Genomic DNA, 20,792 nt, shown 5'->3' on the forward strand with positions numbered 1-20,792 from the left:
AAGCACTCAGAAGTTATAAAGTACAGTATTGAGAATATAGTTAATATATTGCAATAACCATATGTGGTGTCGTGGGTACTAGACTTACTGGTGTGATTATTTGTAAGTTATATTGATGTTTAATCACTGTTTTGTATACCTGAACCTAATTGTATGTTAACTGTAATTGAAAAGTAAAAAATTATTTTAAAAAACCTCAGCAAATTAAAGCCCCCCAAATTTAGAAGAAGAAAACAATGGAGGGAAGAACAGAGATCAGTGCGTTAGGGTGCAGACCTGCAGTACAGAAATTGACAAAGGCAAATGTCGGTTCCTTGAGAAGATAACAGAAAATGACATAAGTAAAGGGAGTAGAAAATAAGTAATAATTGCAAGAAACGGGTTCACAAATTACAGATATCAGAAATGAAAAAGGAAACTTAACTATATGTGCCCTATAGATATTAAAAGGATATGAACATATTCTGCTAACAAATTTGACAACATAGATAAAATGGAAAATTCCATGAAAAATATATATTACTATAAATGACACCAGAAAATATAGGAAAACCTGAATATCTCATGTCTGTTAAAATAATTTGAATCAGTAGTTTTAAACTTTCCATCAAAGGAAATTCCAGGCCCACCTCATCTCACTGGTGAGTGCATTCTTTCAAGTTTGCAATACCTTTAAGATGTGTAAATGGATCTCAGACTTAATAAGAAAGATCTGAGCTGGAAATACAGATTTGGGTCTTATCATATAGTGCTTACGCCATCATCATGGTTGAGATCAAGGAGATCACCTGATGTGAGCTGATTGAGTGAAAAATATAAGACAACATAGGATCAGACCCTTAAGAGATTCTAATACAGGACCAGAGTGGGGACTGAGAGGGGTGTACAAGATGTAGGTAGTAAATCACAAAATGTGTTGTTACAGAAACCAAGAGAAATGAGTTTCAAGAACAACGATGTGACTAGTATATGAAATGTAGTTAGAAATCTAGAACTGTGTAGACAAAGAGACAAGACCATTGCGTGTGGAAAATGAAGGTCTCTGCCAACATTCGGCAGTCATCATAGAAAAGAATTCTGGAATTTCAGATTGTACAGTATAGTTACAGGACGGGTGGTCTTGGGGTAGGGCAGATTGGTGTTTCAGTTCTTGCAGTGGTACTTACTGTGTGTGGCCTTTGGCAAGGTTCTATACTTCTCTGTTTACTTATCAGTGAAGTGTGGCTTTTAATTGATTCTACTTTATTGAGTAATTGATAGAATTGAATAGGTATGTATAGTGCTTAAAATAGTGCCTGGCATCTTGTCCGCTGTTGGTAGGTATTAGCTAATGACAGTAGTGGTAGAGGCAGTGGTGTGATCTGGACTAGAAAATGCTTACTTAGTTTCACTGAGTTTATCATTTATACCCGGTGGGGCAAGAGTAGGTTTTACAGTTGTACGTTTGCAAAACACAGAGTTTATTGTTGTTTTGTTTACTATTTTTGAATGAGCAACTGTAAACCTCTTTTTGCCCCTGCCACCTGTACTTTTATTCAATGTATATTTAGGGACAAGCCAAGAACCTAGACATCTGGCTGTTTTCCCCTTTTTCCCTATTCTCCAAGTGAAGAAAGAGGAATTAGGAAAGGAAAGCCCTAAAGTTACTTGGATGAGTCCAACTGACTTCTGGACGAGAGGGTGGATGACATCATACTAGGCATGTTCCTCATAGTATAATTCTGAGTTAGAGCTGTCTTGTAAAGCTGCGGGAACTTAAAGTGATTGACTCACCAAGTTTCAGTGCTTCCATCTGGGTGTGGTTATAGCGAAATACCTAGACTGCACGTATCAGTCTGGGACCTTCTTCTGGTGAGGTTTTTGCCCTCCCTATCTTTATATGGAGTATTTTAATCTATTTTCTTGTGTTCTGTCCCCTCCAACCTCAATCCATGCTTTGGCAGGGGTTTTCACTGCGTATTTCCTGTCCTTGAGTAATCTTAGCCAGCTGTTAAAATGCAGATGATGTTCATATGTGTTTTCTGGAGTCTCTGTAGGACCCCAGGCACACACATCCATCTGCCTCCTTGATGTCTGTAGTAGTTACGAGTGGTTGTGTTCGAACCTCTTGTCTTCCACTTCCTGTATGATAGGGGCCAAGATACCCAACCTCTCTGTGACCAAGTATCCTCATCTATGAAATAGGAATAATATCTACTTCAGGGAATTGTTAGAAGAATAAAATGAGCTTAAATGAGATAATTCATATAAAATGCGTAGAAGAGTGCCAGTACACATAGTAACGTCTTCATAAATGTTACTTGTTATTAAGATACCCTTACCATCTGAAACCAGAACTGAGCTCTTCATCCTCATTTCCTACCTCCAAACCTTCTCTTCTCTCTGGTCTTCTCCATATGAGTATATGGCACCTTCGTTCACCTAGTTACTCAAACCCCAAATCCAGACATTAACCTAATTCCCTCATTCTCTCACCATACCCTAATTCGCCAACTAGTCCTTTGCCTTACCTCCGTAACATACACAGATGATCACTATTCTCCCTTCTATTCTCACTACCGGCGTGGTCCCAGTCACTGTCAGCTCTTATTTGGAATATTGCAATAGCTGGTCTCCCTTTCTCTGTTCCCTCCATGACAACCAGTGGTGTTTAGAAAACACCATTTAGCTTGCATCGTTATCCTTCCAGTGACTTTTCTTTACACTTCAATAAAATCCAGGCTCCTAACTCAGGCTTATGTAGTCTACCTAGCTTTTTTATTTGTCTAATCTTCCACTACACTTACTCTTTCCCAGAATGCTCTAGCCCTTGCTCTTAATGCTTTTCTCTTGTTCAATTCATCACCACCTAGCAAAGATGTTCTGTTTGGTTGGAATGCTGTTCCTGACCTTTTTATGCCTGGCTCCTTTTAGTTATTCACCTTTTTTGTTATTTTATATGCTACCCCTTCAGAGAGGCTGTCCCTGACTAGTGTTTAACAAGTTGCAGTACAATTGTGGAATATTATTTCTAATGCAAATGTAGTGTAGAATCTAATAGTTTTAGGCTTGGGTGGGACTTTATAGAAGATATTTTGTTCAGTTAGCTACCTAGAACAGAAATCACTTTGATAGTCCTTATTCAACCACCGTTCAAACGTGCCACCCATTATCTTATTGGTTTAATAATTTTTTTCATGAATAACACTGATACTTTTTTCATCTAGGATTTTCGGGAAAAAAATACAGATCATATGCGCCCTGACATTGTAGCTCTTCTGAGAAGTAGCAAGAATGCATTTATCTCTGGGATGATTGGAATTGATCCTGTAGCTGTTTTTCGATGGGCGGTTCTCCGAGCATTTTTCAGAGGCGTGGTTGCTTTCAGGGAAGCTGGGAAAAGACACATTCAGAGAAAAACTGGTAAGCAGTAGTATTAGTATTCTACCATGTTTCATCTTTAAATTTTTTTACCTCTCTAAGGAGCAGAGACATAATAATTTTACTCTGTTCTGTTTCTTACCATACCCTAACATCATGTTTCAGATGTAATTTGTTCTACTGAACTTTATGTGAGTGAATTGAATAGATATATGGTGGATGTGTATATATATAGGTTGGTACTTTTTATTAATAAATACTGAGAGGAATAACGAGTATAAAGCACCTGGTATTTAGTAGGTACTCAGTAAGACATTGGTGTTTTAGGGAGATAATTTGAAACCTTTCTTTGTTTCTAATATATAAGCACTTAAAGCTATACATGTCTCTCTTATTACTGCCTTAGTTATATTTCACACAACTTAATATACTATTTTTATTTTAATTCAATTGAAATAGGTAAAATATACCTTGTGATTTCTTCTTTGACCCATTGGTTATTTTAAAGTATGCCATTTAATTTTTAATTTTTTTCTAGGTATCATATTGTTACTACTTTCTAATTGGTTACTAGTTTCTAGTTTGTTTCTGCTGTAGTCAAAGAACAAAGCCTATAAGATTTAAATCTTCTGAAATTGTGGAGACTTATTTTATGACCTAGTTTACGGTGAACATTGGTAAGCGTTTCATGTAAATTTGGAAAGAATGTGTATTCTGCAGTTAATTATAGCGTTCTATAAATATTAATAAGGTTATATTGATTGGTAGTTTTGTTCATATCATCTATATCCTTACAATTTTTAAAATCTTTTTATTCTTTTAACTACTGAAAAAGGAGTATTAATATATGTTAGTTCCGTCAGTTTTTGCTTCATGTCTTTTGAAGCTCAGTTACTAGGTACATACTTACTTAGAATTTTTATGTATTCTTGATGAGTTGACACTTTATTATTATAAAATGCCTTTTTAATCTTTTATAATATTTTTATCTTTAAGTTCATTTTCTATGATGTTAACATAGCTACACAAAGTTTCTTATGCTTACTGTTTGCCAGGTATATTTTTTCTATTACTTAAAACCTATTTGAGTCTTTTTATATAAAAGGGCTTTTCTTTTAAACTGGAAAAAATAATAAACAAAAAGTAAATGTAATTGTTATTTAATTATATAGAATTTAATATTGATAACCTTTTGTGCTTTTTGATAGTTTTTACTGAAAATAAATTACTGAATGTGGAAGCCTAGCTGAGGACACAGAAAAATTAGGGTGGAGGTAGTGTAGTGTAGTGGAGATACCCTGACCTCAGTAATCAGCCAAGTGTCTTCTCTTCTCTTGACTGATTTTGCAGCTATTAGTAGTTTTTCTTGGAGTGTTAATACCGCCTTCAAAATTATGACGGTAAAAATACCTGGGAACCATCAGTTTGTGAAGTATTAATTTTTTCCCTCTTACCCTTAACAGAGCTTGTTGAATTTTACTTTGAAATTTAGAAATGGTTAAAGCAGGTTGCTTTTTCTGTATGCCTTTTCCTTAAATTATACAATATCCCGTTTCGCATTCTGAGCCAGGACGTCTTTGTAAGCACTTGTTACCTTCTGCAGCCACACGGTTGGTTGCTGTAGTTCTAGCCTTAGACCGTCGCTGCATGGCGAGCATTTTATAATATATGTATGCATTCATTCAAAATCTATTTTCTGCCCAGAGAAGCTGCAGTGGAAGTGTGCTCGGGTTCACCTGTGTTTTTAGGACTCTGAGACTGACTTATATGGCTTTTTGGCATTTGTGCTTTTTATTAATAAATACTGAGAGGAATAATAAGTAAACTTTAATTTCAGCTTTGATATATTTGAAATGATTAACTTTATTTGGGAGGTTTTATTTCTAAAATGAGAGACAAAAACTAATTGAATTTAATTTCTGTTTTTCAGATTTTAATATGTGCAAATTTGGCCTTTGTAGATAAGGGAGAATTATAGTTTAAAAGGAGTATTTTAAACTTACTTGCCTTTTACAAAGCTATTTCTAAGAAATTATCTTTGCCAAAAGTTTTAAGGAAAAGTTTTTATCTTTTACATTAGTAATTGTTTTTATTTACTGCAATGGACTTACCAACTTTGAAATTTTTGAAATTGATAAGTATCCTGCTAAGATGTAACTAAGCAAAACAATTTTTCTTGTATTTAATATTAAATATATTCTAGTCTATAAATATTATTTGCATTGTATGCACCTTTGGCATTTAAAATGTTTGTGGAAGCTGGTTGTATGTGTGTAATAACCAATTTATACAAAAATATTCAGCGTTAATAATGATCAACAAATTGAACCTGTATTGTCTCTGCTATAATAATTTCTGGATTCTTCTTGTTTTGTAATCTAGTTTTTCTCCCTGCCCCACTTAGAGGTTTTATGTGACAAACTATTTTTGGATACTCTTTTACTCTGGGATGTGACATGCGTAAAGGACCGTGCACAAAACAAAAATGTACAGCTCAGTGGGTGGTCACAAAGTGAAGACACTCTCGTCACCACCACCAGGGTTAAGAGAAGGAGTATTACCAACACCCTACAAGTCCCCTTTGGATACAGTTTATAAGTCTTACTTTTTGTGAAGGAAAAGGAAAACTATACTTCATTTGCATTTTGAGGCAGTGAGTGAGCAGATATGTTACCGAGAATAATTGTCACTGTATATTATTGTCAGTGCCAGCATTTAGCATTTTTGCTCCCTCCACATCACTCACCACCTATTATTTTCTGATGGTTTTGGGATAAAAAGATAAGATAAAGTTAAAAATTGTAGCATTGTAAAATAAAAACTAATGGAATAACTGAAATGGATTAAGCAGTAGATTCAGAGTTTTTATAATGATTGTAAATAGTGTGCAAACATATCAAAGTAAAATAGCAATTAGAGATTATTTAAGCAGAAGCAGAACATATGGAAGGCAGAAGAAAATTAAGTTCAGATCTTGAATGAGAATAAGAGGTCAAAGATCATACTTCTAATGAAGATAGAAGATGTAGACTGCAGAAGTACAATATTACTTCTTTTGTGACTATCTTTACAAAAATTTCAATGGACTCTTAACTTATTGCCAACAAATATCCTTACAGTGATAAAAAGAAATTCTGGATTTTGTTAAGAAATTCCCTGACATTTTTTTTTTCGTGAAGCCAACTGAGCACAAATGAGAATATCAACTTAAAATCTACTTTTAACTGCCACTTTTTTACAGACTTTCAGATTAAAGGACACAGTGCCATTTTACGTCCCTTAAATCAGAATTAAGTCAATTTATTTTTTTTTAAAGGATAAATCTGTTACAGTTGTGGTGCTTGTATTATGGTGGCCAGGAAACCACAAAGTGTTCTTAGTGGTCATATGTCGGCAGTCTGAGTGAAGCCTACGTGTTGGCTTTGTTGGGTGGTAGAGAGAGACATGGTAGTGGTTTGTCTGGCCAGTAGCGAGGTATTGGAGGACAGGTATTCCAGCGGTATCATCTCCCTTGCCTCTGACTTAATCCCCCTGAATAAGAAAAGCCTGGCTTAGTGCATACAGGGGAGATCATAATTTGCCCCTGAATTATACAGAATGTAGAAGTGAGAACAGTAATGCTTTATTTGGTTCTTTTCAAGTTACATAAACATGTTGCCAAAGAGGATTTTAGTCACTCTAAAAAGACTAGACAGAGATGGGGAATTAAGCTGCAGTAAGAAAACGGTTGAAAGTGTCATTCAGTTTCTTCATCTACAGGGAGAGAAGCTAAAGTCATTCATATAGTGTCTGCAGATAGGGTTTTTTTTTTAACTTTTTTTATTGTTGTTCAAGTACAACCATCTCCATTTCTGCCCCACCATGCCCCCCACCAATAGAGAGTTTTAATGGTTCCCATTTAACCTATTCTTCTTCCATACCCCACTCATTGGACTGTGTAGCTCCAATGTGCTCCCATTTGTTTCTGCAAGTAATGGAAGGGTTTCAGTGACCGTGTATTTCCACAAATGACCGGATACTAAAACTGATTTGGATATCACCAGGGGTCTAGGATTTCCATGGAGGACTCTGCTCACAATTCTACTCAATACTGAAGACAGTTAAATGGATTTAAAAAAACAAAGCAAAACAAAAATCCCTGACCCCGATTTACAAATCACTCTCGCATCAGGCACTGTAGTGTGATGGTTAAAGAGTAAAGGCTTTATTTTGAACGTCAGTGAATGACAGAGTAAGGACCTCTGAAAATTCTCTCTTCCATAAAAGCAACAAGAACACTTGCAAAAAAGTGTCAGAATTCAGGAAATTCATCAAAGGCTTGCAGTAATTTTGAAACTGTTCATACAAACAAAAAGAGCTGGATATTGGTAAAGATGGTGCACTTTGTAGCATTTTAATTTGCACTGTTTCTTCCACCCCTCCACTGTAGCCTTGAAACTAACACCGTGAAGCGCAAAGAAAAGCAGCCCCGTGGCAACCATGAGAGAGAGTAGAGGAGTGTCAGAGCTCTTTCCAAGCCCCATTTCCAGAGAATTTTCATTATTCAATCTGTTGGGTCTTCCCTGGAAGACCCTACTTGCAAGACTGTCTTTAACCTGACTCAGTGCTTGCCCAGTGTGATATACCATTTTACCTAGGGGTGTTGTCTAGAAACAATCAGAAGCAATTATTGAACATTGCATCTGCCTGATGCAGTAGATAATAGTTGGGGTAAAAAGTAACCAAAATGCTTAAAAGGAAAAGCTAGAGAATGAAGTCTCTATCATGCTTTGAAAAGTTCCCATGTATTCATGGGAATCTTAGATGGTCAAGGCATACATAGGGCTGTGTACATGCCCTGGGCTATATGCAAGCTCAGAGAAGACCCGAGATGTTCCTGATTTCTCACCTCTGGATAGCCTTTGGACACTATGCAAGCAGGTAGTGAAGGACAAGGCAGAGTTGTAAACAACCTAGCTGAGTGTTGAATGTGAGCCCAGCACATCATACACAGTGACCCCTGGCAAAGACTGGAGATTTATTGGTTTCAGGCATGCAAAGATATGTGTCTGAAATCATTAGCTGATCACTATGCTAACTGAGCAGAGATTTCCATGGTCACATGCGACAAAGAATACAAACTTTACGGAATTAGTTCAGGTAAATCCTAAACAAATAGCAGCAACTACAAGAAGCTGCCCTTAAGGAAACCCAGACATTGAACTTACTAGAGAAGTAAGTTCAATTAAACTATTAAACTATTAGTGGAACTAATAGTGGAACTAATAGTTTAATAGTTTTAAACTATTAATGGAACTAAATAGTTCCATTAAACTATTTTAAATATGTTCAAAGACCTAAGGCAACAATATCTGAAGAACTAAAGGAAAGTTTGAGAATAATGTTTCATCAAATAGAGACTATCAAGTATGTATGTATATGTATATTGAAGTGGGAGAAAAAGTACACTGACATAAAAATCTTACTATATGAGAGTTCAACAGAATATTTGAATAGGCAGAATTCAGAATTGCTAAACTTCAAGACTGATCAGTTGCAATTATCAGGTCTAAGGGACAGAAAGAAAATATTCAGAAAAATGAACAGAGCTTCTAGACCTGTGAGACACCAGTAAAGCATACCAACATCTGGGATCCCAGAAGGAACAGAGAGAAAGGGGCAGAAATAATACTTATTTCCAGAAATGGCCAAAAGTCCTCACGTTTTTAAAAAAAGATTTCATTTATTTATTTTTAGACAGAGGGGAAGAGAGGGAGAAAGAGAAGGAGAGAAACATCAATGTGTGGTTGCCTCTCAAGCGCCCCCTACTGGGGACCTGGCCTGCAACCCAGGGATGTGCCCTGACTGGGAATCGAGCTGGCAACCCTTTCACAGGCCAGTGCTAAATCCATTGAGCCATACCAGCCAGGGCAAAAGCCCTCAAATTTGATGAGAAAATTAATTTGCATGTCAAAGAAGCTCAACAAACTACAAGGAGGGTGAATTTGAAGAGATCTAAATGTAGATACATACATCATAATTAAACTGCCCAGAGGTATAGAATATTGAAAGCTTCTCGTAAAGCAAAGCTAAGTAACAATGAATTTATTGATGAACTTTATCTTATACTTAAAAAAGAATTTACACCAATCTTTTATAAACTTTTCCCAAAATGGAATATGAAGGAATAGTTTTATTCTTCTTCAGTGGGGCCATTATTGCCTGGATACCAAACAAGACATCACAGAAATGAAAATCACAGACCAGTATTCCTCACAAAAAAATCCTCAACAAAATTCTAGCAATCTGAATCCCCCAATATATAAAAAATATTATACATTATAAACACTATGATCTAGGGAACACTGTGATCTAGGGAATTTATCCAGGAAAGCAAGGTTGGTTTAATTTATAAAAATCAAATTGGCCCTGGCTAGTGTGGCTCAGTGGATTGAAGGCCAGTCTGAAAACTGAAGAGTGGCCAGTTCGTTTCCCAGTCGGGGCATATGTGGCCTGGGTTGCGGGCCAGGTTCCCAGTAGGGGGTGTGCAAGAGGCAATCACACATTGATTCTTCTCTCTCTCTTCTTTCTCCCTCTGTTCCACTCTGTCTAAAAATAAATAAATAAAATCTTTCTAAAAAATCAAATCAAATTGATGTAATATACCACATTAATGGAATAAAAGACAAAAATCATAGTAGACATGAAGAAAGCACTTAATAAAAGCCAACGACTTTTCATGTTTTTCATTATTAACAACACTTGACAAATAAGAAATAGAAGGAGACTTCCTCAGCCTAGTAAGGGGTCTGTGTTAAACCCAAAGCGTACATCATACTCAGTGGTGAATAGCTGAGTGCTTTTCTCCTAAGATCAGAACCAAGACAAGGATGCTGGGTTTCACTGCTTCTATTCAGCATTGCCTGGAGGTCCTGATGAGAGCGGTTAGGCAGGAAAAGAAATAAAGGACATCAGATCAGAAAGGAAGAAACCATTTTGTTTGTGTATGACAAAGTGTGTATAGAATATCCTAAGGAATCCACAGGAACATATATTAGAGCTAATAAATGAGGTATCGAGGCTGCAGGCCACAAGAGCAACGTGGAAAATCAGTTGTGTTTCTACACACTCGCAATCAACAACCTGAAAATGAAATTAAGTTGGTGTTCCAACTATAAGAGCACCAACAAGTATAAAGTTCTTATTAATAAATTTAACAAAAGAATTGCAAGAATCGTTCCCTGAAAACTATAAAACATTATTGAAAAGCTTACAGAATACTTCAATAAATGGAAAAATATTGTGTGTTTATGCAGTGGCAGGTTTTACATAAGTAAGATGGCAATACTTAATCTGTCGTAACCTCAGCTATCTTTATGCAGAAATTGATAAGCTAATCCTAAAACTGATACATAAAGAGATCCAGAAATAAAGGAAGAACAAAGTGGGAAGACTCACACTTCCCAATTTGGGTTATTCAGTGATTCTTTGATATAATACCGAAAGCATAAAGGACTAAAGAAAAGTGGGTAGATTTGACTTAACTGAAATTAAAAAAAAATTTTAAAGATATGTTTATTGACTTTAGAGAGAGATGAAGGGAGAGAGAGAAAGGAAACCAAACCATCGATTGGTTGCCTCCCATACCCTTCCATGACCAGGCATCGAACCTGTAACCTAGGTGTGTGCCTTGATTGGAAGTTGAGTCCCCTACCTTGTGATGTACAGAATGATGCTCCAACCAAGTGAGCCACACTGGTCAGGGCTAGATTTCTTCAGAACTTAAAAACTTTTGTGCCTTAAAGGACACTCTTAAGGAAGTGAGGGAACAACCCACGAATGATAGAAAATATTTGTAAATCATATATGTGATAAAGAACTAGTACCCAAGAAAATACAAAGGGAAAAAAAAACCCAAAATAAAAAAGCAAAGACAAAAATGAAAGAAAAAAAATGAAAAAAAGAAAACTAGTATCTAGAATATGTACATAAGTCTTACTGTTCAATAATAGAAAACTAATAACCCAATTAAAAAGTGGGCAAAGGATCCAAAAAGACATTTCTCCAAAGAAGTTGTGCAGATAGTCAAAAAAACACGAAAAGATGCTTGGCCTAATTTGTCACCAGGGAAATGCATATGGAAACCACAGAGATACCACTTTGCATCTACTAAGCTAACTACAATAAAAAGATAGGTAATAACAAATGTTGGTAAGGATGTGGTGAATTTAGAAACCTCATGTGCTCCCAGTTAAAATGTAAAATGATAAAGCCATGTTGTAAAACAGCCTGGTAGTTACAATTTACCCAGCAATTTCACTCTTAGGTAAATATCCAAAAGGAATTGAAAACAGGTGTTCCAGCAAAAACTTATGTTATACACGATGTTCTTAGCAACGTTATTCATAATAGGCAGAAGGTGGCAACAACCCAAATGCCCATTAACTGGTGAATGAATAGTCAAAAGGTGGTATATTCATACAGGAATGTTATTCTGCCTTATAAAGGAATGAATTACTAGTGCATCCTACAACTTGAATGGACCTTGAAAGCATTTTTCTAAGTGAAATGTTTAGAATAGGCCGATGTGTAGAGACAGAATGTTGATTAGTGTTTGTGGCTGGAATGGGTGGGCTGGAAGATGACAAGGGGAGTAATAGCTAAAGAGCATAAGGTTTTTTTTGGTGTGATGGAGATATTCTAAAATTGATTGTGGAGATGGTTAAACAGCTGTGAGAGTTACACTAAAAACCACTGACTTGTGTCCTTTGAACAGGTGAGTTGTGTGGTTTGAGAATTATATTTCAATGAAGCTATTATACATAAACATACACACACATGTGTCTAGAGCCCGTAGTTGGAAACATCAAAATACTTGTCAGTGAAAGAATGGATAACCAAGTTGTGATATATTCCTACCAAGTAACATTACTCAGCAATAAAGGGACAGAAGCCACTGACAGTCATAATTAATGAGCCACAAAAAATACTGAGCTAGAAAGCCAGACATGAAAGGATATATTCTGTGTTGTTTTATTTAGTTTAATAGGCAAAGTAATATATTGCGTAGTGATACTGGGTTGGCCAAAAAGTAAGTTTGGGTTTTTCTGTAAGATGGCTCTTGTAGTGCTTAGTTGTCATTAACTTCATTTGAAATAATTTTGTTAGATTGTATTGTGACATCTGTCATATCAGTGTGCATTAAACAAAACTTATCAAAATCAGTTAATTTTAATATTGAAGCTGGAAGAATATATGCAACATTTTCAGCATATTGTGCTTTATTATTTCAAGGAAGGTAAAAAAGGAACTGAAATGCAAAAAAAGATTTGGGCAGTCACAAATCTTTTGAAGAAGGTGCTGTGACTGATTGAATGTGTCAAAAGTGATTTGTGAAGTTTCCTGCTGGAGATTTCTTGCTGAACGATGCTCCATGGTCCTGTAGACCAGTTGAAGTTGATAGCAATCAAATCGAGACAGTAATTGAGAAGAATCAATGTAATACCATGTGGGAGACAGCCGACATACTCAAAATACCCAAATCAATAAAGTTGTTGTTGAAAAGGAAAAAATGTGTCTTTTATTTTACGGAAAAAACTAATCGGACTTTTTGGCCAACCCAGTGTAAATCATAATTTGATTGCCTCTGAGAGGGAGCATGGGTGGTACTGGAAGGGCATAAAGTAACTTGATGAAATGATAAAAACATTTTATATCTTGATTGAGGATTACATGGGTACAAATATTTGTTTAAGCTCATCAAACTATATTTGAGATTGTTGGATTTTATTGTGTGTGGAATATACCTTTAAGTGCTCACTTTGGTAGCACATATACTGAAATAGAACTTTAAGAAATGGCCCAAGTCCTGGGAGATGGCATTATAGAACCTATTACAGGACTGAAGACAAAGTTTCAGGTTTGAATGATATAGTGGAGCTTGGATTAAACCTCTTTTATGTGGTTAGGAGCTTCAAAGGGTTTAAGTCTCAGAAAAGATAATTGAAAAATTATTCCTGATGTTTTTGCCTAGAGAAAGAACATTAGCAATAATCATTATGCCTTAGATAAGTTTTTCTTAAGCTACCTTTAAAAAAATCAGTGCCTCACATTTTCACCATGCACGCATATGGGGTCTGAATATATGGTGTGTGTTTGGTGAGTATTCTCAAATTAAGAAATTACTGGGCCTCCAGGTGACTGCTCTTGGCTCCCAAGGCAGCTCGGCAGCCACTCTGTTGTGGGGTCCTCACTGCCCTTCTACATCTTCCAGAAGAGTAGTAGGGCCGTGGCAGGTACAAGAGGAAGTTTCTCAGCCTGGGTCTTTTCCTAGCCAGCTTCTGAGTGAGGCAGCCCAGGGGTGTCAGTTCTGTGGTACAGCTTCTCCAGAGTCCTGTGGTTTGCATATAGGATTTTTCTGCTGCCATCTAGTCTTGGTTTGCTGATCTTGCCGGAAAGGGAGATGATTTTAAACCAAGTAGATTAAGGGGCTGCAACAGCTTTCAGTAGAAAAGACACCACCAGCAACATCATGTGTAGCAAAAATACTGTTTATTTTGAACTCAACCAGCAAAATACAGATTTGACTTTACTAGACTGGATTTAAAGCTAATTACATTTCCTGAGCAGCTGATAACATTAGAAATCAAAAATCTGCCATCTTAGCTGGCACCACAATGTGAAAGCAGGACCTGGCACAACGGTGGAAGCCTCCCACCTTGTTGCAACACATCTGTTCCTAGGCTTTCATCCCAGTTTGGTTGGAAATTTTAAAAAAAGAAAAAGAGAGGGTGGCAAAGGGGGAAAAATCGGGACAACTGTAATAGTATAAACAATAAAATATTAAAAAAAAAAACAAAAAAAAAGAACCTGATGATGATCTGCTGTTTGATTTTCTTAAGAGTTCACAGAAGGAGCCTACCAGAGGGTAGAAAAAATGGGGTGGGGGGCGAGACATCTGTCCTTCATGTTCTTGGACAACAAGTGTCAGTACCATGGACACCAGCAAACCTCCGTTAGAACCGCCGAAGAAAAGCCATGAAGCCTCTTATAATTCAGATTCTGGTCATGAAGTCCAAGAGGGTTCTTTAAGGAAAACTGTATCATCAAATGCTTCCTGCACTAATCATAGCCCAGTGCCTAGTGGATATACCTGAATGCAGGTCCAGCGGTGTGCCACTTCAAAAGCCAATACTCACGAGGCAGGTGCTGATATAAAGGAAAGTGGTTTATTCAGATGCCAGCCATCTGGAAGATGGGGGTCTCGTGTCCCAAAGCCCATCTTAACATCCCAATGCAGGCAGAGGTTTTTGTAGGGAGGAAGAGGAGAAGCAGAACAAAGAGATCAAGGGAGGGAGTTGAAAAGTTCTCTAAGTGCAGACTAGCACAGTCCATTTCCGATAAGTGATGGTCCGGTGTGCGTCATCCTGGTTTAGACAATCCTGGCTTCACGTCATCATGGATGAAGGTCAGCTTGGATGCCTGAAGATTAAAGTTTGTATCTTTTGAAATTAATTCCTAGGATTCTTATACAAACATGCTGTTTATGTACAAGTCACATGTTAGTTAGAATCGGCATTTACAGAAACAATGTCAAAAGAACGTTGAGGTGGGTTGGAAATCCCCACTGTTACAATTTCCCATTGTTGTGCTGATGATGGCAAATTATATGAACTCTCTAATCTTCGACTGGCAAATCAGCTGCTGAGGAATGAAGTTCAGTCTTTAACAAGAAATGGCCTCATTATGTCAGAGCCAAGGAAACTCAAGAAGAATTAAATTAAACTAAGAGCATGAGTTGAGAAGTGGAATGTTGACCATTCAAAGGGTGAGTAACTCAGGTACTTTAAGTCCGAATAGATGACCTGATTGAAGTGGTGGGTGCAATGGATTCCTAGCTAACTGTCTTGAAAGTGAGACTCTAAGAAGCTGACCAGCTACTGAATTCTCACACAGAAGCATTAGAAGCCTTACAGAGTGAAAAATCACAAGAGACTGCATGAAGTGGATGCCACTCAGAGAGAGCCAGGAGAGCTGTAAACAAATGCAGCATCAGTGTGCTGCATGCCCAAATAAAATGGAAGTGAAAGATCAGAATTTGGCAGAAGCAGGTACTGTGGCAGAAAATACTCAGATGAGAAGAAGAAGGTCAATGAGCTACAGCAGCAAGTCAAAATGTGTAAGTTCAGCTTGGAGTCCTTTAAACGGTAATTTATTGACTACAAGTATAAAGCTACTAGAACACTCCAATCTAAAGAGAAATTGATTAACAGCTTAAAAGAAGGATCTGGTTTTGAAGGCCTAGATAGCAGTATTGCTAAATAGCATGGACCTAAAAGAACTACATGAAAAAGAGGTGCAAAGGGAAGAAATACAGAAGCTGATGGGTCAGATGTATCAGCTGAGATCTGAATTACAGGATATGGTGGCTCAGCAGGTTAGTGAGTAGAATAACAAGAAAACTTACAAGATCTGCAAGACCAAATACCTGGACATAAAACGTCTAAAGAGCTAAAGGCAGAATAGAAGATCTATGTCAAACAAAGAACACATTGCAAAACAATTAAATATAGAGAAGAAGAAATTTAAAAAATCAACATGCTCCAGTGGGAGCATGTTGAGCAGCAGATGAGACCCGCCACTGGAAAGGGTAGTAATGGGTCTTCTGTTAACATGTCTGGAGTTGACAATGGCAAAGGCACACATCATGTGAAATGTTCCTGGTTTTTTTTTAATGACACGGACACTAATCTGGCAAGAATATACGGAAAAGTTCGCACAGTTGCTAGTTCAGTTGACCAATTTAATGTCCGTCTGGGAATCTTTCTCTCAAGAGGCTCTACAGCACGAGTTTTGTAATTATCTGTATGGCTTTGCTTCACCTCTGGGCCATGTTTGCTCTATTATACACTGGAAATGCACCGTGACCAACCACACGTCAAATGAACTGAACCCAGTAGTTTCAGTGATTGGTTGTCTTTTTCCAGACTTGGGGTCAGCAGAAGGGTCAGTTGCCTAACATTGCTGAAGAGGGTGCACAAGATTATTTCATCAGTAAAAAAAGAAAAGGAAAAGAAATGATCGAAACTAGACCAGGAACTAGCATAAGCAAACACTGAATAAACCTCTTTTATGGGTTTCTGAGATTTCTTTAGAAAATAACCCCTACTGAAAATGTACTTACAAACTATCCAAGAAAACCGAACTACTCAGATGGGGAGTTGGTACACACAGCAAATAAAAGGAGTATCACTTTAAGGTTTGGAAGTAGTTAGTATAGTCTGTAAAATAAGATTTAAAATAGTTAAAGAGTTAAGAGCAGACATAGAAAGCAGAATGAAAGAACAGAATGGAAGTTAAAAAAACTTAAGGCATGGTAATGAGACACAAAACAGTCACAGGTAAGAAAATTTTCCGTATCCAAATAGCATTGCCACCGTTCATTAGATAAAATAGAAAATAGAGGACAGTGGCTATGGTAATGTTGAGCGATTTCTTAAAACTGGATGATAGTATATCTAATATCCTGAACTTTTATATAAAACACTTTACTACCATACCATACTTCTGACTATCAGATTATCAAGTAACTTTTGAAGGGCCTGAGAGTCTGCTGATAACTTTTTAAAATTACAACTTGGATGAAGCATGAGTAGAACTCACCAAGTATTTTTTTTCTCACCTCGTCCCCTCACCTGGTATCTCCCCTGTCCCCTAACTAACCAAGTGCAGACTAGTCTGATTCTAGACATTCTTAATGCTAGCAGCCCGCCAACAGAGGGGTTGTTGATAATAATGAGAACAGAATAGTTTTACTGGAGTGTAACTTGGCAATAGTTTTGTCTTTTAGAAACATTAAACATTCGCAACTATGGCCTCTCCAAATTGGGCAAATGAGACCATGCCTTAATGGCTTACATTTTTTTAATAATTGGATGTGAAAAATTTTTCAAAATCATTTTTAAAAGTTTGGTATTTTTGTGTATTATTATCTGATATTATGGTGACATAAAATTCCATCTCCTTAGCTGAGGGTGTGTTTTCTGGATTTAGAAATACAGTTTAAGGAATTATAGTTAGACTAAACTATGCTTTGCAGACCTCTTTGAATACTCTGCCTCTGTTTAACTTCTTCCAAGATTCTTCCTTGAGAACTACTCATGGATAGTATTTCATTCTTGATTCTACAGTAGATATGCACCAGTGGAACTTTAGTTCATTAATTTGCCTCTCTCTGTTGTTAACTATTCACTTTTGTATTTTAAAGGCAAACGTACATAAATTTGAACTTAATGTCCTAACTCTAGAGATGTTTTCTGAGTAAATGATACTTAAGTCCCTCCAAATCTGGAAAACCTATATTCTCTTTTAAGTCCATTTATTGCTAATATTTACAGTACTAAAATCCCTCCCCCCACCCCTCCACTCCCCACCTTATTCCCCGAGTGATTCACTCTTTCAGTAGCTCTAACACGGAGCTTTGGCACTTGAAGGTGCTCTCTTCCCTTTCCCACCAATAGTTGATTCTGTCTCCGGTGAGGTGCAGAGTTTTCCGCTTGTTTCTTGATTTATAAATACAGAAGTGCTGCTGGGTTTTCCTGCTCTGTGGTGCTTTCTTCTCACTCTTTCAACATTGACACACTTGTTGGAATTCCTACAAGTGTTGTTAATTGCAAGATTTGTGACAGAATTGTTCAACTTTTGGTAAATTGTTTTGGGTAAATTCCTCTTTGGGGTTCATCACTGTTTCTTTCATTGTTGCCAACTATATGCTAACTATATTTCAGACCTGATAAAAACAAGTCCATTAAAAAAAATGAACCATACCAATTGTTTTTGAAAACTCCCTAGTATTTTAAATTAGAAATTTTTAGTATAGTGTTAACTCACAACACTTTTGAGTACTGAAAAGCAATTTTGAATACCTAAAAAGGACCTTTAGCTTTTCCTCTTAATTGTTGTATAATTTCCTCAAATTAATTGGAAAAATCATTCACCTTTAACCCTTATCATTTGATATATTTTCATACACTCTTTAAGATAGTTGGCAGCATTGTCCTTGATTCTCTGTTGGTTTGGGCTTATAATGTCTTTTTCTTTTCTCCGTTTTTTGTTTTGCTTCCTAAGGACATGATGATACAGCGCCATGTGCAATTTTGAAAAGTATGGATAGTTTTAGCTTTCTCCAACATCCAGTCCACCAGCGGAGCTTAGAGATCCTGCAGAGGTGCAAGGAAGAGAAGTACAGTAAGGCTGCAAATCCTGATAAACTCTGTGTCTTTACATGTCCGTTTGGAAATGGACACCAGGAGCTTTCTACACCAGGGGGGGACATGAATTACGGAGGCAGTGTGGCCTCCAGAGTCCTTTGGCCCATTGGTCTCAGGATATTTTCATTGAAACTTTGTTCTTTTTTCTCTTGAAAAAGTTGATATGCCTGTTCTTTTAACTCGAAAGACCATTTGACTTTTATCCTTGAGTTGTTAATCACACTTGGTTACAGACTCTGAATTGGTTTTCATTTTTGGCATTAAAGTAGCTGAGTGATGGATAAAAAGTCTGATGAGTTTTTTTTTGAAGCTTTGTTGAAATCTTACTGAGGTAAAATCAACTGCACGCAAAACCACAGAGTCTGATAAGTTTTTACATATATATGCACCTGTAAAATCACCATCATAATGTATCCAACATGATTAATGTATCCAACTGCCTCCGGTTTCCTCTGCCCCTTTTTGATTCCAGCTGATATTTATGCTTGCTGATGCTTCAATTTCAATATCAACAGTGTTGCTTTTGTGTATCATAGGTAAATCAGTTTGATTGCAGGCCTCCTGTCAGACTTACCTATGTCTGGTTTAGAGCAAAGCTATCACAATGTTTTGGCTTAAGGAAGAGTAACAGAATTATAATGGGTGTTTTTGGGTTTTTTTTAATAAAACAGGTGTAAAAAGATGCTCTTGGTCTCCATTTCCTCTTTTTCTATTTGTTATACTCATTGTGCATGAAAATGTGTGTGTGGTTTTGTTTTGGTTTGGTTTTTTGCTTGTTGTGGGATTGTAATTATTTGGCTATTGATGTAGCGAGAATAATGGGATTCTACAAAATACTTAAAACTTAACTCAGAAATCTGCATTTAATGGACCTAAATTACTTACATATTCTGTTCTGAGCTTTTTACAATTCACTACACATATACTTTGCTAATTTCAAAATTCTGTGATTGAAATTCCATGAAATTTTAGTATTCAGTTATCAATGAGTGGAATTCCTAAAAGCAAATGTTATGGGTTTATTTATTTATTTTATTGTTTAGTTCTTAGTTTTGCAGTTTTGATATAAGAAAATATGTAATGCATTTTGAAAAATATTATTTAAAATATTTTCTCACTTTAGAAAGAATAAAGGTAAGTATTCATTTAAAAAAAAGCCATCCTTAAATGTTACTCATTTTATTGCTTTTATTTCTAAAAGGTATACAAATCCTTATTCCATTTATTTATCTTCTTTTTAAAAATATTTTAGTCCATGGAACATTGTTTAAAACAGTCTATAGATCTTTTGGGGGAGCTTAAGTCTGTTATTTTTAACTTTTAAATATGTAGTTGCAAGCAGTTTGTTTGCTTTGGTGATTTTCATGTCTCTTAGCCTGAAAACCTAGGCTTGACTGTATTCCAGCTTAGTGTATGTGGGTCCAGAACAGAAAGGTGCTAATTTCAGAACAGGCTGCATGAGGAAATTGTGCAGTTATCTGTGTTCCCGTGCAGATTTATTTCTGTGTTTCTGGAAGTTGCAGCTTTTTCATTAGTTTTGATAGTTTATTCCATTTTCCATTATATTACTACCAATAATTAAAATTTTATAATATATAAAATTATACATTTAAGTTTGGGAGATTGTTTTTAAAAAAATCAGGACTACCAGTTTCCAGCTTTAGCTAATGGTAAATCAGTGAGGTGAATCCTCAGGTAAAAATGATAACACCTGAAAAAAATTTAAAAATTAACTATTTGAAAACACTGGCAAAAGACCCAAAAGAGTAGAAAACCAAAGAATACCAAAAAGAAGCAAAAACCAGAGGAGAATCATTCTTTGAGCATAGTGGTGGGTAAGAATTGTGAAGGTATGGCTTTTTGCACAAAGCACTTCCCAGCTCCCAGAGCTTCAGAGTCAGAACCATAATCATACTGTCTTGAAGTGTCAGAGGACAAAGTTGAGGACTAGCAAGCAGCTTGGAATTTAGGAGGAAAATCCTGGAACTGAGAGAGCTGCCAAAATGTTTGAGGAGAAATTATGAACATTTATGCCAATAAATTCAACTAGATGAAATGGACAAATTCATGCAATATCAGTAAGTCATCTAAATAGACCCAAGAAAAAATAGAAAATCTGATTAGTCCCATATCTATTAACGATATTGGATACATAAGTCTTCACACAAAAACACAAAAGAGTTC

General features: G+C 36.4%; 1 protein-coding gene and 1 pseudogene across 14 annotated transcripts in view; both read left to right on the plus strand.

The window, feature by feature from the left end:
• The window catches only part of MYO9A (myosin IXA), a 277,361-nt gene that overhangs the window by 124,667 nt on the left and 131,902 nt on the right, over window positions 1–20,792 (plus strand). For 13 of the 14 annotated variants that reach the window (XM_045192856.3, XM_053928672.2, XM_053928660.2 and 10 more), the window contains 2 exons: window positions 3,207–3,402; window positions 18,466–18,585. In XM_045192856.3, coding sequence (XP_045048791.2) covers window positions 3,207–3,402; window positions 18,466–18,585 — 316 coding nt within the window. The remainder of the gene's footprint in view (window positions 1–3,206; window positions 3,403–18,465; window positions 18,586–20,792) is intronic. The other variant, XM_053928668.2, reaches the window with a different exon arrangement.
• LOC139441061 (golgin subfamily A member 5 pseudogene) lies at window positions 14,746–15,888 on the plus strand (annotated as a pseudogene).

This window comes from Desmodus rotundus, chromosome 7, assembly GCF_022682495.2.
Source record: "Desmodus rotundus isolate HL8 chromosome 7, HLdesRot8A.1, whole genome shotgun sequence".
Taxonomy (NCBI): Eukaryota; Metazoa; Chordata; class Mammalia; order Chiroptera; family Phyllostomidae; genus Desmodus; species Desmodus rotundus.